Source organism: Syngnathus floridae, chromosome 19, assembly GCF_059516105.1.
Source record: "Syngnathus floridae isolate MCC-2025c chromosome 19, RoL_Sflo_1.0, whole genome shotgun sequence".
In the NCBI taxonomy this organism is placed as follows: domain Eukaryota; kingdom Metazoa; phylum Chordata; class Actinopteri; order Syngnathiformes; family Syngnathidae; genus Syngnathus; species Syngnathus floridae.
Genome location: NC_142431.1, coordinates 1,001,307 through 1,016,246, shown reverse-complemented (window position 1 = coordinate 1,016,246; position 14,940 = coordinate 1,001,307). Strand labels below are relative to the sequence as shown.

Here is a 14,940-nt window from a genome sequence, read left to right as displayed (position 1 = left end):
GAGCGAAAACTTGACTCTTTGTGCGCTCGGCAAGTGTCGACATTATAAAGCCGCCCAGCCATTTTTGTTTTAATTAAATGACGGCACGCTTGCTTTGAAAAAAAAAAAGAAGACCCTGGCTGACCTTTTGTGTTCCACTTTCCCTTTTTCTTCTTCTCTGCACATATTTCTCTTCATTTTTATCCAAACAGAATTGAAAGACTTTGTAAATTAATAAAACAAAATGAAGGGCAACTTTAGGTTTGAAATACGGACGGCTCCGAATGATACCAGACTGGGACAGAGAAGACCAACAAAGAGAAGACCAACAAAGAGAAGACCAAAGATGGCCGAAAGCGGACTGAAGGAAACAACAGGATGCTAATTAGCCAGCAGCGCTGATTTGCTTTCCCGCATCTGATGATTTTTCTATAAATGATCCTGCCGTGAATGGATGAAAGCAAAAAGCGCATTCTCGTTGCCCGGCGCTCGCCTCGGACACGACGCCGTCCCGCTTGTGGGGAAAAGCGCTCGCTCGGTCGCCGGGGATGAAAAGCGCTTGATGAACATTCCGGCCTGTGCGGACATCGCGGTCACCTTGAATCCCCCCCGAGAGTGAGGGGTGGGTGGGTGAGGGGCTTCATTAGCCGAGGCTCATTATCTACGTATGCGAGTTTTAATTAACAGCAGTCACGTTAGCGGAGGGACTTGTTTTTGTCATTTTTTATTCTTATAGCAAAACAGCCTTTTTTTCTTGCCGCCATATTAAATATGGGCGACCCTTCCAAGGCATACTAAAGTCACCCTAATGAGGACAAGCGTCAAAAAAATCAGACAGACAGACAGATGTCCCTTTGGCCAGTGTGCCTCTTTCTTTGGCGAGCGGGATGCCTCCTTCAGCTCGTCCATGAAAAGACTCGCCAAGGACCTCGCCGCTACCGGATAAATTGGCTCGTTAAGAGCTGGCGTGAGTGACATGTGGCTTGCATTCAGTGTCGGCGGCACAGGTGCAGCGCCAGTCAAAAACGCTTGTGTTAGTTCTCCCCCACCCTCCCTTCAAATAAAAACAACCTAATTAAAAGAAAAAGAAAAACAAATTGCAGAGTGAGGCCTGATCGATACGCCATTTTGTTTTGCGCCGATTGTCACGCGGGCACAAACACGGCAGCTACCGATCGATGATAAAAATGCACCGAGGAGCACAATGAGCCGTCGTGTTCCACCTCAAGGCCAAAGACGTGCATGAACGAACCAGGCTGGACAATGAAAATGCTCTGAATAAAGGTGCGTGTGTTTGTGTGTGTGTGTGTGTGTGTGTGTGTGTGTGTGTGCATGTGTGTGTGTGTCGCCCGTTACCCCGACACCACCAAAACCGCGGTGGCGGCATGAATAAGACAAGACAACGAGCGTGCGTTTGAGATGCGAGCGGAATAAAAGGAGGGCCCCGCCGTCAAGGGGGTAAGCCAAATGGGGAGGGGAGGGGAGAGGATGGGGGGGGAGGACCAGGGAGGAGAGTTGGGCGACTAGTCTCCAAGCAACTCACAATAGAAGGTCAGCCACAAGCAGAAAGGAAGGAAAGTGCAAGGCGCTTCTTTCTTCAAGCGCAGGTGGACGGGTGGACGGGCGGGCGGGCGGGCGAGGTGAGGTGGCCGGGTCGGCTCGGCAAACGACAATCTCATTTCCGTCGCCTGACAAGGTTCACCGGATCAATTAAAAAGCCTAAAAATAAATAAGGTAAACCTCTTAAATAATCACACCCATTCCCACACGAGAACTTTGTGGTTTTTGGAACTGAAGCGAGCACGCTCGGCCTCTTTTGAGCAAGTTAGCGAGCATTTTGAATAGCTAGAGCGAAAACAAGCACCAAGGAATGTTTTCAAAAGTATTTTTAACCAGGTTTAACAAGTGGAAGGCGTCAAAGTATATAAAGAAATAGTATACTTTGTATATATTGCTGATTTTGGCAGGTCGCTGTAACTCCCCAACTCACACCACTTGACATTTTTAATTTTTTTTTGCGTGACTTGTTTGGAACATTATGCTGTTTGCCAAGGCAGAGCTTTTGTGTCCCTCAATGGGGAACAGAAGAAGTGAACCAACTGGAGAGGCGCTTTTGCGTGAAGGCGACAGGCACGCCAATGGAACAGTAAACAGCAACAAGGACGAGGGCCACAATGGCGGCCGTGCCGGCGGGCGGGCGGGGAATGTTGTCGCTTTTCAAATGCATTCAGAATCATCTTTCTATGAAACGACTCCAATAAAAACACTTGTTATTGAATAATCATCGGCGCTTTGTGGCGGGCGGCCAAGAATTTGTTAAAAGACGCACTCGAGAAGCTTGTTTAAAGAAATTACGCGCAAGGCCGTTGAGAACTTTGTGACGCCGCAGCCTGCTTGAGACTTTGCCGCCTTCATGGCGGCGTGGGAATGCTTTTGGTGATTGTTGCACTGCGCCGAGCGTCTGACACGTGGACCCATTTGAGTCCGGGCGGAGAACGTGTCACGGCGACACGTGGCGGCAAACTCCATAGAGGTTCGTCGATTTTGCTTAGAAAGATCAACGCTACAGTTTTGTTGTAGCATTTGTTAGCTGTAGCGCTAATTTTGCTTGCCAAATCAGAAAGTTTTCAATCAATCAATCAATCAGCTTTTATTGGCCAAGTTTGTGCATGCCAAACAAGGAATTTGACTCCGGTTGATCTCAGCCTCTGTACAACATTTAAGTGAGTGACAACATCAGGATGTGATGTCTCTGAGACTAGGAGTGGTGTGAGTTCATCAGAGCGACATCCTGGGAGAAGAAGCTGGGTCGGTGTCTGCTGGTTTTGGCGTACAGCGCCATCTGGAGGACAGTAGTTCAAACAAACTGTGACCTGGGTGAGAAGAGTCTGTAGAGATGTTACTTGCATGTTTCCTGGTCCTGGACAGGTACAAGTCTTGGATAGATGGTCCCGATGATCTTTTCCGCAGTCCTCATTGTCCATTGAAGTCTGTGCTTGTCTTGTTTGGTGGCCGATCCAAACCAGACAGTGATGAATGTGCAAAGGATGGATTGGATGATGACAGTGTAGAAGGTCTTCAGCAGCTCATGTGACAGGTTGAACTTCCTGAGCTGTCTCAGAAAGTACAACCTCTGCTGGGCCTTCTTTCTATTGCTATTTTTTTTAAACCCACAAGTTATTTTTGTACTAAATGAAGCCTTACTATACATGGTCATTGGGGGGTGCTTGCGGTTAAACATTGTCCCAAAGTTTGCCTTGGGCCTTCTGTTGTTTTCACACGAGCAGCGGGCCAATTGTGGGCCACCATTATTGACCGTGTAATTAAAAGTACTTGACAGTGTAACACGCTGTAGCACGCACACGCGTCGCCATCTGCCACCGAGGCGGCAGATAAGGAGGCGGCGGCCTCGCCACGTCTTTTTTTCCGAGAGCGTCATTTGGGTTACCTGATTTTTCATTTGAGGCTTATTTTACATCAGGTATATTCATTATTTATATAACTAGATTAAATTGCAGTCAAATGGAATTTTTGCAGTGTCATCAAATCTCTTTTACTAACTGCCAAATGGTGGGCGAGGTGAGTGTCACGGCACGCCCGGGGCACCCATAAAGACTGTGTCGATGGGGGGCAGCGAAGAAACTGGCTCCCTCCGCTGAGACAAAGAAGCGTCCTGGGAGGTGAACTGCGCGCCGGCCGACACGGCGTACATGCAGGGGGCCGACCCTAGAGGAGCACACGTGAGGCGGTGAGCGGGATGGACATCTTGGTCCTTGGCCCAGTGAGAGATGCTCGCTCGCTCGCTCACTCACCCGGCGCGCTGCGGACGTCACTGAAGAAGGTTCCGCTCTTCCTGCCGGGCCGGTCGAGGATATTGAGCGGGTCGTGGACGTCGGAGAACGGCGAGCGAAGCAGCAGGAGGGGGCTGACGCCGCTGATGACCGACACGTGCTGCTCCACCGCTGGTGCCATCCGCTGGCCCTCCAGGTAGCTGCCGTTGCCGTAGTAATCTGGGGCAAAACAACAAAAAAAAATTCTATTCTTGTATGCTTCAAGAAAATCAATTTTTTAAAGCGGCACTTCTGTGCTTTGTGGCTACGCTTACCACTTGGAGCTGCAGCAGAATACGTTTGCCCCGTGCCGCCGCCAGCGCCAGCGGAGTGGCTGAGTCCGAAGGCCATGCCATCGGCGGCATCCAGGACCTGAGCCGCCGCCGCCGCCGCCGTCTGAAGCTCCAGAGTGGGATCGCTGACCACGGGGTCCGAGATGGAGCCGTAGCAAGCGGGACCCGCGGCGGACGAGGACAAATGATGGGCGTCCCCGTAGAAAAAGTCTTTGGCGGGCGGCTGCTGGTCCTCAAAGGTCGGGTAGCGACACAGCTGGTAGGCTAAAGAGGACGTCGGGACGGAAGACGAGAACGTGCTCCCTGCCTCGGGCCTCAACACAAAATAGAATGGTCATATGGCGACCTGAAGGGGGCGCTGTGCAAAAAAAAGAAAGAGTTGAAGCTGACCTGAGACCAGGCTGGTAGGCGGATGCGGTCGGAGGGAAGTAGGCTGAGCAGGGGTACAAAGTCTCCGGGAAGGCGGCGCAGACGTTGCCCGGCGCCGAGAGGTAGGACGAGGATGACGACAAAGAGGAGCAGGAAGAAGTCGGGGCTCGGGTCCCCTGGTTGATGACCGAGTTTCTGTGCACCAGCGCCGGCGGAGAAGTGGGCGGCGTCATGACAGAAGCGCAAAAGTCGGCCAGACCGCCTGCAAACCACAAAGCGCTCGAGAACGTTGCTGAAATGGACCTTGGGGGCCACTTTCAGGACTTTTTTTTTTTTTGCACTTTTTCCCGCATATGTACCTGCACCGGGGAAGCCGACAGAATCCGACAGCGGCAAGACGGCGGCGGTGCCCGAGTCCAGGCTTCGCTGCCAATTGGCCGCCAGAGACGCAGCGGCTTCCCGTCTCGAGGCCTCGCTCTTCACCGACTGGTCGACGGACGCCCCTTTGTTGCGATTGGCTAGGAAGCAGGAACTGGGAGATGCCAAGAAGGTAGCTTTGCTGGCTCCTGAGAGCGAGAAAAAGTCGTCCATCAATGCAAACAAAGCCGGCCCGGCGCCAGCTGGGCCCACCTTCTTTCTTCATGTGTTTGTCCAGAAGGTTCTGCAGGTCGTGCTCCTTGTCATTATTGAACTGGGTTTCCAGCGCCAGCAGGATGTACTCGTCCAAAAGCATCCGGATCAGATGGAAGGAACCTGAACATCGTCCATATAGTTACGTACTCAACGGCGGACTGGCGAGGTGGGAGGAGTCTACTTTAGGGATGCACGGGAAGAATTCAAGCCAATAATAAAAGTAAAATACATTTAAAAAAATGATTAAATGTAATGAAATAAAAATAATAGATGAAATAATCCAAACAACTTGACTAAAATAATGTTACACGCGGATCAGATTTGCACGGTTGGTCCAGCAGGACGTCGTCAGCTGTTGGTGCGCACGTGCGTGTTTATTCGCACAGCATGTTTGAACAGCGAGCACACCATCCCGAGATAAGCCTGTTTAATGATTACTATTTATGGCCCGCCGGCCGCATTGTGTAAAGAGGAGCGCAAAATGTAGCCTCGGGATAATTAGCGGGAGGTCTAATAGCGCCCGGCCCCGGCGGCCCCAACTCACCGAAGCTGGCGGCGTTGTTGAGCGTCAGGTTGTGCATCACGCGGGCGCCAAAGAAGCTCCAGCGCAGCAAAAAATCCTGAGCTCGCTTCTTCACCGAGCGGCCGCTCTGCTTGCCCGGCTGACGAAAGGCCAAAATCAAAAACGCAACAAGGTCAGGGCGCCCCAAAATGACCCCCTTCCGGAACTTGACGTGGAGTTACCCCAAAGACCTTTATGACTTTGTGCTCTACCACCGTGTCCAGCCACTCCACGAAGGACTCCACGGTGGCGTTCTTCCTCAGAAGCTCCTTCAGTTCCTGGAAGATGGCGATGGCCTCGTCTGCGGGAAACACTCGGTTGACGTCAAACGCAAAGTTCCGGTCGGTCCCGCGGCGACTCACAGTCAGAGTACGCGTCGTGCAGCTGGTCGGCGTTGGCGCTGATGCTGAGCAGCGAGTGCAGGCTGATGCTGTTCAGGTCCACCTTGTCCATGTCGGCCACCATGTTGCTCACCACGCTTTGGTCAAACAGCGCCGGACGGGCGATCTGGCAAAACCGGCACTGCTGTGATGCGGCCGCCATATTGGATGTGGCGGATGCGCACTCCCTCACCTGCGCCAGGTGCAAGAAGGACGTCTGCCGCTTGAGAGAGGACACGAAGCGGCGCGCGATGGGCAGCTTCTTGGCGGCGAGGCATCCAGGGAGGTTGTCCAGGGAGGAGGCCAGCCACAGTTCCCAGTGCTTGGCAAAGCTGCGGATGTCCGCTAGCAGGCTGACAAACGTCAAAGACGCCGTTAGCGACGAGACATGACGCCATCGCGGTGCAGGTGTTGCTAAGCAAACCTTTCGGGCATCTCTTGCATTGTGGCGGGAATGAGGACATCAGTCAAAACCTGAGCACATACACAAAAAATACTAACAAAATGTTTCATGACATTAGAACGTAGGCGCTCCGGCGGCTCACCTTGTACAAAATGGAGTCACACACGCACAAGATGTCCACTAGGGGGGGATTGTCCAGCAGCGGCAGCAGGTGCTCGGGCATGCCCTGCCAGAAGTGCAGCAGGAAGTTCTGGATCTGGAAGAGAAGACGCATCAGCCGCGTCAGAGCGCTCGCCGCGCCGCGCTGAGGGCGTCACCTCGCCAAAGTTGACGTTGATGGCGTTGTCCAGGATGCACTGGCAGTGAGTTTTGTACATCATGATCAGCGTGTCAACCTGGAAACACATCAACATGTCACGCGGGGGCTTAGCCAACAACTTTGTCTTCTCCCAAAAACCTTTTCCCTGGAGATGTTGCTCCTCAGAATAAGATGCTGAGCGCTGGGGAATTCCGGCAGAAGAGTTCCTGTTTTGGAGCTGAGGGAGTATTTCCGGGTGAAGCCTCCCTGCACGCAACATCCATGTCGGCATCATTCCGTGACTGTTATTCAAAATAAACCTCACTCATCAGTGTGTGATGAAGTTGAAGCTTATGCTCCATTTAAAAAAAATATTATAGAAGCCGCTACCTCATTCTTCATCTTGCTTCCGGAAAATCTGCCAACAAGAAAAAAAAACATTGAAATAGTGTGTGTCACATCAAATCAGTGAATGTAAGGCAAATACCTGGTCAAACCTTTCCCAGAATAAACGGAGTGATAGTAAGCACTGCTCTCCTTGATGCCAATACCGTAGTAATGATACCTGTCATGTAGCACCCAGATCAATAACTAAAATCAATGATTGTAGTTTGGACATCAAAATAATGACTGAAAAATAGCAAGGTCGCAAAAGCGCCGCTTACTTGGAATGTCCCCTGGTTCCTAGTCTTCTTGTGGTGAGGAGAGGGAACTTCTGTCGGATGGTCTGATTGGGTCAAAAAAACAATAAAAAAAAAAACTGTTGGATGACAACATCGGCAGAATTGACACATTCTGGAAGGTAAACAAAAAGCGGCAGTACTTTTCCAAAGGTGGCAGCACAGGCAGGCTCCAGTTTGGCTTTCCTGCAGAAGTCCAGGTAGTGAGCGTAGAGGATGAAGCGAGGGAGACACACACCCTCGCACACAATGTAGTTCTCCTCCAGCCTGGTAGGTGGCACTACAACAATCAACATCCTCACAATGCTGATGGTTCATAAACAACATCGGCGCTCACCACTGCAACGTGAGCTGCGTCTGCTTCTTCTTGTCTTTACTCATCTTGGTGATGCTTTTCCTGGGGGAGGCCAAACTCGCTTTGGCACTCGATTCCTCATTCTGGTCCTGGTCCACATCCTGGTCTTCTTCTGAGGACGCCATTTCATTGCTGTCCTCAGCCTCTGTGGAAATAATTCATGTTGGAGCAGCTTGCACAAGTTCTGGCCCAATTTCCAACCTCATAATTGGGAAAATACATTGGGACAGTGTTTTTAGCACCACCTGGTGGCTGATCAGCGTCATTTTCTTTTTCCAGACAAATCCCACCAATATCGGAGACTATGACAAGTTAGACTCCACATAACAGCAAAATAGTAGAGAATGGATCTACTGTATATGTACAAATAACACATTCTCAATGGTTTGAACCGCAATGCAATGTGAATAATTAAATGTATTTTATTTTTTCTTACCTGATTTGATGGCAGACTCATCGTCCTGGTGAAAGTTTCCATGGAAGGCTGCGTCCACTTGTGATTGTGAACCACACAAAGTTTGGTTGAAAGCGTGAAGAGGTGAAAGCCCGTCAGCGACCGAAGTCTCCCGGCTGCGTTTCATCGCCATAGTCACACCATGCACAGGGGACATTTGGATTTTTGTTTAAAACAAGTAGAAGAATAAGAAGTTACTGCTCATTTGGTTCCTAAGAAAGCCTGAAGCGGAGTAGAAGCAGCCGGTGCATCTTTTGTCAGGAGGAAGAGGAAGGCCGAGGAGGTGTCGTGCTGTGGTGTGAGAAGGTGAGCAAGCAGGCCCAGTACATGCGCACATCATATTTACAGAAGAACTTCTTAATCATTAACAGGAAGGGGGGCAGGGGACTCATCCATCTGTCCATCCAGCACCATCAGCACCCCCACACAAGCTTCAATCAGCTGCGTCCACACTCTTATATTTTTGTATTTCTATTTTCCACACCGTGACAATAAGGTCCTCTAAGGCCAAAGTCCTGAGAGAAAATTTTACCAGAACTTGTAGGTGAATGCGTGACATCTTGATGAGAATATTAGTCAGCAATAATAGAATGTAATGCTTAACATCAGATACACTTTGTTAGAGATAAGTTTAATTACCACAAATGAATGAAGTGCATGTATTTCGTCTACACTCAAATGGAAAAAAAGAAAAAGAATTGACCTGAAAGGTTGTAGAAAGGAACTACGTAATTCTTGACACATAATAAATAGCAATATGCAAAAGAGCAGGTTATAATCAAAAACAATTTAGATTAAGAAAACGTGAAAACAAACATCCGAATAGGGATCAAATTACCTGATTTGAACGGGATCTTCTCGTGCTTGTAAATGGAGGTCAACTTGTTGAAGGGCGTAACCCGGTAATGAATCACCAAACTGACATCTGATTGGTTCAACGTAATAACCCAAATATCAGTCGGCCAATCAGGTGGCGGGTTTCACTTGCGGCACTTGGTCGCGATCCGCTCGTTTAGCATCAGCGAGTTTACAACTGTCAATTTTGCTCATGATGGCCTCTTAAAAAGTAAGAAAACTGACACAAACCACGACGAAATGATCAAGTTGTACGCATTAAACGGTCGAAGGGAATTTCATGCCAAAAGGCACCGGGTCATGCAACTTCATCTTAACTTCAAATTAGCATTGTGGCTAACGAGGTTTGCCGCTATTCACGTTATGCTTCAGAATGCGCGTGACTTCCGGTAACAGACTTCCGTTTAGAGTTTTGCTTTTTGTTACATGGATTTAGTTTAACAGAGTGGTTTATTTGACGAAAAAATAAACCCTCACCCTTTTCTAAGCAACTTTAAGCTCCCTTTGCATTGAAAAATATTTTGCATGGCTTAAGAATTTATTACACTGTCGGTAGTAGTAGTGAGTTGCACAGATTCCATGTAAAAAAAAAAAAAAGCTGGTGTTGCTTTAGCAGAAGTCACAACTATTTCATGGGAAGGCTCAAATGGCGGAAGAATAAGGTGGCTAGTTTTCAACCGTTGAGAAAGGTCCACCTTAATTAATAGCCTCTAGGGTTATTTTGTTGAAATGTTAGGAATTTTTAATTTCACTCTTGGTAAACATTTAGTTTTCTTCACAAAGAATGGTGCTTGAATGACGTTCCGAGGGGATTGAAGTCAATAAATGTGTGTTGATTGTTTGGCCTTGGCAAAGGTCTGCTCTTTGCTCAGTGGCATGCTCATCAATTCATCTTGCTTTGAAGCTCAGATTTTTGCAACTGAATGATTCTTTCTTTCTTTCTTTCTTTCTTTTTTCTAACAGGTTGTCTTTGGGAGACGAGCATCCCCGATCAGCAGCCATGCACTCGTTGAACGCGCAACATCACAGGTTAAGAAAAGAAATCGTATCAATCAATTTGGGCCGCTACATATTCCGCCAAATTTCTTCCTGGCTCACACTCACAATGCAGTTAATTCGTTCTTGTCTTGAGATTAAAGGTGTGCAGAATTGAATTGTTTGTGTCCAGGTCCCAGGATTCCAGTCCATCTGGACCGTGTGCCCTCATGACAGTAGACCTTAAGTTATCCCATTTGGATTGGAACCCCGAAGCGACCCTAATCCACTTCCAGGGCCAGTACAGGACCCCAGACGAGCTGGACTACAAAAGCCTTCAGCGGGAAATCCAAAACGCGCCCAAGACCAAAGCTAACGTGGACATCGGTGAGTTTTGCCTGGTGGAAGACGCCAGAACGGCCCAGTGGTACAGAGGAAGGTTTCAGGGGCGCAAAGGCGGCGTGTCGGACATCTTCCTCATTGACCACGGCAACGTCTTGAGTGTGGACGCGGCCCACATATCTTCGTGCTCCAAGGATTTGTTCAACCGACCTGCAAAAATTGTCTGCGGCTTCCTCGCTAACGTGCTGCTACATGGCGGGTCGTGCCATTCGTCCGGCGTGATGGACTTCCTCTCCAGCCTGATCGGGAAGAACGTCACGGGCTACATCCAAGCCGTCCTGCCTCATCGAGTTCTCCTGCTGGACGTTCCCGACATCAACGACGAGCTGGTCAGGCAAGGCTTCGGCAAGCACGTTGACAAGGACACCTTTCTTCTCTTGGTGGAGTTGCTCACCGAGGTGCCGCTCAAGCAAAACATCCATCCGATTCCGGACCTGCTGCTCGGCGGGCGGAGCGACCGCGTCTTTGGCTACAAGTCGTGCGCGTTGAAGGTCTACGAGCAGATCCTGCCTTTTTGCGGGCCCAGGATGAGCTGCGGCACCCGCGCTCGAGTCCGACTGACGGCCGCCGTCAACCCGGGTCTCTTTTATTGTCAGATGGTGAGTAAGGAGTCCGATCTTTGGCTCATGTCCAAGAAGCTGGCCGCAGTCAATGACGGCCAAAGCCAGCAGCAGAAGACTCAAGCCAACGTCGGTCTCCTCTGCTCGGCCAAAAGCAAAAACGGCAAATGGTACCGAGGCTCGGTTCAGTTCCTCCCCATGAACTCGCAGGCGCAGGTCCTGTTTGTGGATTTCGGATTCTCCGAGTTGGTCCAAGTGGAGGACGTCCGCAGCTTGCCGCCCGATTTGTATTCGACGGCCATCATGGCGTTCCCGTGCTCGCTGGCTTCTCTGAAGGTTCAGGACGAGGAGCTCGCCAGTCGCCAGTTGAGTTTCCTCAAGGCCGGCTTGCTCGGGGCCGTCTTGGATGCGCTCGTCGATACTTTCGACGAGAAGCGGTGCCTCTACTCCGTCACGCTCCTTGATGCTCTGGAGAATCACACAGCAGAAGATGTTACCAGACCTCATCCAAAAAAAGAGGAGCCTCGCCCGTCCCCCCAGGACGCAAACCTGTCCTACGAGAGCATCGTTGGCCGAGAGCTGGCTAAGACTCTGAAAAGGGAGGCGCTACAGGAGCGATCGGTGTTCGAGGCCGTCCTGGAGTTCGCCCAGAATCCAAACGACTTTTGGATCCGGACCACAAAGCGAGACGGCGAGTTCCAGGAGATGATGAGCAAAATAGCCCATCACTTTGCCGGCATGAAGCTGGAAGACGACATTCTGCTCAACCCGGAGCTCGGAGCGCTCTGCTGCGCGCTCTACGAGGCCGACATGCAATTCTACAGGGGCGTGGTCACCGGCAAGCTCCAGCACGGTGCCGAAGTTCTCTTCATTGACTTTGGCAACGTGGAGAAAGTTCCCGGTACTGTCATCAAGAAGATCCCGGAGGCGCTCGCCTCCATTCCCGCCTTTGCTCTGTGTTGCACTCTGGTCAACGTGATGCCCGTGGACGACGTTTGGACCCGTTTCAACTTGGACTTCTTCAGAGCGACGCTATCGGGCAAGCTGCTGCTCGTCCACGTGGTCCAGATCACACCGTGCAAGTGCGTCGTCGATTTGTACGAGGCGGAAGGCGATGGCGGTCGGAGCGTCGGTGAGCTCATGGCGGCTTCCCAACAAGCAGACTACTGGAAAATCCTTCCGGAGAAACATCAGAAAGATGAGACAACAAAGAAAGCCATTCAGGATTCACGTGTCAATGGAAAGGAAGCCAAAGGAGAAGACAAATGTGACCACAAGTCCTCCACATCTCCAAGCTTGGAGAAGCGAGACCCTCCTGAACAGGAGGAGGAGGAGGAGGAGTTCATCTACTCCCATTTCGACTTAATGCCGGAGCACCAGGAAGACGTTTACGTCACTCACATCAGCGACGAGTGCGACATCTACTGCCAACTCTACCGCAACACTCAAGCCATCCAGGAGCTTGAAGAGAACATCTCAGCGCAAATCCAGAAAACAAACGCAGCCAGTGCACAAGATGCTCCGACAAAACGGTGCTTAGCAAAATACTTGGATGGAAATTGGTACCGGGCCCTGGTTCTGAGCTCTCCGTCTCCGCGCCATCTCAACGTCTTCTTTGTGGATTACGGCAACTGCGGCATCTCCGAGAAAGCCAAGGTGGTGTCCCTTCCCAGAGACTGCCGCTGTTTGTTGTCCACGCCCATCCAAGCCTTGAAGTTCAACCTGGCTTGCGTATCCAGGAAGGAGGTCAACACGGAGGTCAAGGAATGGCTGGAGGACGCGCTCCTCGACAAGCGGCTGACAGCCGTCATCCTGGCCAAGTGTCCGGATTCTTCTTTTGACGTGCGGCTCTTGGACGGAGACCTGGACATCAACCAGAAGGTCGGAGAGCTCGTCGGCAGCGTTTTAGTCTCAACTGTCAGCTTGAAACAAACCACCGATAAGCAGCCCGTGCTTGACGTCAGCGTTGAGAAACACCACAAGAATCTGAAAAAACACCAAAATACCAAAAAGTCCAAAAGCCAACCTTTGAAACCTTTTGCGCAACACCCAGGCAAAGTTCAAAATCCTCAAGTTGGCCATTTGCCAGACAGGAAGGAGAAAGAAGGTTCCCGCTCGCTCTGTTACGTCTCCCACGTCGACTCGCTCCGTCACTTCTTCCTGCAGCTCTCCCAAGACGAAGCGGCCAGCTTGAAAATGGCAGAAGACATCAACTCCATGAGCGAGGCTTCCTTGAAGGCCGCCATCTTGCTGCGGCGCGGCGACCTCGTCCTGGCGCGCTACCACGAGGACGGCGCTCTCTACCGCGCCGTCGTGGGGGCCAACCATGACCGCTCCGGTTCCAAGGTGAACTTCCTGGACTACGGAAACAGCGCGGTGGTTGAGGAGAAGAAGATCTACGCCTTGCCCGGAAAATTTCTTTTGCTGCCGCCATTCGCCATCCCATGTTGCCTGGCGGACTCCGGCCTTTACGACGACGACGCCGCCTTCACCGACGCCGTCGTGGGGAAACCTCTCATGGTTCACTTTGTCCGAAAACGGGGAACTTGCTGGCAAGTAGAGATGGACATACTCAAGGATGAAGAAACGTCAAAAGCCCCGGAGCCTCCTGCAATGGACGAAAAGGCGAAGCTCCGAGATCAAGCTGTCCTGAAAGTCACCGAGAATCAACAAGGAACATTTGAGACGTGCGTGAAGGATACAAACCTGAGCTCGTCTGAAAGCTTCAAAACCAAAAATAAAAAGAGGCCCGTCATAACGAGGCTCAAACAGAAGAGGACGTCCGGTGCCAGAGTTAAAGTGGACCTTGTCTTCCTGGCTCGGATGCTGCGGAAAAACCAGAAAGCGTTTCTTCTGCCGCTGCCTGAAAGCCACAATCAAAAACTTCTGCCAGAGCCCAGTCTACATCACAAGCTGGTCTTCGCCCCAGTCTCGCTCAACAAAGAGTACTCGGGGTTCATCGGCTCAGCGACGACCCCGTCCGACTTCTACGTGGTTCTGAAGGACTCGATGGCCGTGGTGAACAAAGTGACCATCCTGTTGGAGCGCCTCTCCGGGTCAGACTTAGCCCTTCTTCCCAAATGTAGCCTCACACCCGGCGCCGGCTGCTTGTTCAGATCAGACCTGGGCAAGTGGTGCCGCGCTGAAGTTGTCCGCGCCGACGACTCGTCCGGCGGTGTCGTGAACCTGGTGGACCGCGGCCTCTCTAACCGTTTTGCTGGACAAGACTTGAGGATCATCCCGGAAGATCTTCTCAAACTTCCCAAAGTGGTTTATCCTTGCGTCCTGAGGGGGGCGAGGCCCGGCGGAGAAGACGGCCACTGGAGTGAGCAGGCCAACATCTACCTGCAGAAGATCGTGAACCGCAACCTGAAGGTGCTCTTTCGAGAACTTCTGTCCGATACACGCTGGGCTGTGGACATTGTGGTGGACGGCGTCGACCTCGCCCAAACCTTGGTGGCAGAAGGTAAACCGCCGTTTCTAGTTCCCCCCAAAAATAAGAAAGTCTCACTTTTTTTTTTTGGGACGTGTTCAGGTTTCAGGAGCCGAGTCAACAGCGACGACAGAGATCCAACACCTGCAAGAATCCGAAGCAGCCAATCAGGACCCAGCGGAAGGTTCTGGTGAAGCTGCCAAGCTGGAAATGAGACAATGTACGAAAAGAATTCAAAATGTTCTGTTTGGAGACTTGGTCTCCTCTGGCTCAGGTTTTCTGCAGTGACAACAAGAAGATGAATGTTTGGTTGGTTGTTCAAAGTTGAAGACCTTCACAATCTTGGTTGGATTTTGGATTCATGAAGCTACAGTTTGGGTTCTCTTCAAATCTAGTATTTCCATTTTGACGTGAGGTCACTTTGTTTGTACGAAAGCATCCATTAAAAAAATTCAAACACTTACCGGCTGTTCAGTGTC

The 14,940-nt window shown here is 50.8% G+C and overlaps 2 protein-coding genes across 5 annotated transcripts; one reads left to right on the top strand and one right to left on the bottom strand.

Annotated features, from left to right (window-relative positions):
* Nucleotides 1-2,632: 2,632 nt before the first annotated feature.
* rfx6 (regulatory factor X, 6) lies at nucleotides 2,633-14,822 on the bottom strand. Its single transcript, XM_088361034.1, has 23 exons — nucleotides 13,354-14,822; nucleotides 11,578-13,217; nucleotides 9,075-11,496; nucleotides 8,219-8,751; nucleotides 7,765-7,927; nucleotides 7,571-7,694; nucleotides 7,413-7,474; nucleotides 7,235-7,312; nucleotides 7,138-7,165; nucleotides 6,907-7,014; nucleotides 6,767-6,844; nucleotides 6,592-6,705; nucleotides 6,471-6,520; nucleotides 6,240-6,399; nucleotides 6,029-6,173; nucleotides 5,858-5,967; nucleotides 5,649-5,766; nucleotides 5,102-5,224; nucleotides 4,831-5,037; nucleotides 4,493-4,733; nucleotides 4,085-4,416; nucleotides 3,792-3,989; nucleotides 2,633-3,705 (listed from the first exon to the last, which is right to left on the bottom strand). The coding sequence occupies exons 4-23, from the start codon at nucleotides 8,391-8,393 to the stop codon at nucleotides 3,566-3,568; spliced, it is 2,754 nt and encodes a 917-aa protein (XP_088217160.1). The 5' UTR covers nucleotides 8,394-8,751; nucleotides 9,075-11,496; nucleotides 11,578-13,217; nucleotides 13,354-14,822; the 3' UTR covers nucleotides 2,633-3,565.
* On the top strand, nucleotides 9,221-14,924 carry tdrd15 (tudor domain containing 15). 4 transcript variants are annotated; one of them, XM_088361030.1, is made up of 4 exons: nucleotides 9,221-9,302; nucleotides 10,055-10,120; nucleotides 10,260-14,494; nucleotides 14,564-14,924. In XM_088361030.1, the coding sequence occupies exons 2-4, from the start codon at nucleotides 10,092-10,094 to the stop codon at nucleotides 14,653-14,655; spliced, it is 4,356 nt and encodes a 1,451-aa protein (XP_088217156.1). In that variant the 5' UTR covers nucleotides 9,221-9,302; nucleotides 10,055-10,091; the 3' UTR covers nucleotides 14,656-14,924. The 4 variants fall into 4 exon arrangements, with proteins under 4 accessions (XP_088217156.1, XP_088217157.1, XP_088217158.1 ...); XM_088361031.1 differs by lacking the exon at nucleotides 9,221-9,302 and adding an exon at nucleotides 9,466-9,753; XM_088361032.1 differs by lacking the exon at nucleotides 9,221-9,302 and adding an exon at nucleotides 9,466-9,780.
* The last annotated feature ends 16 nt before the right edge of the window (nucleotides 14,925-14,940 follow it).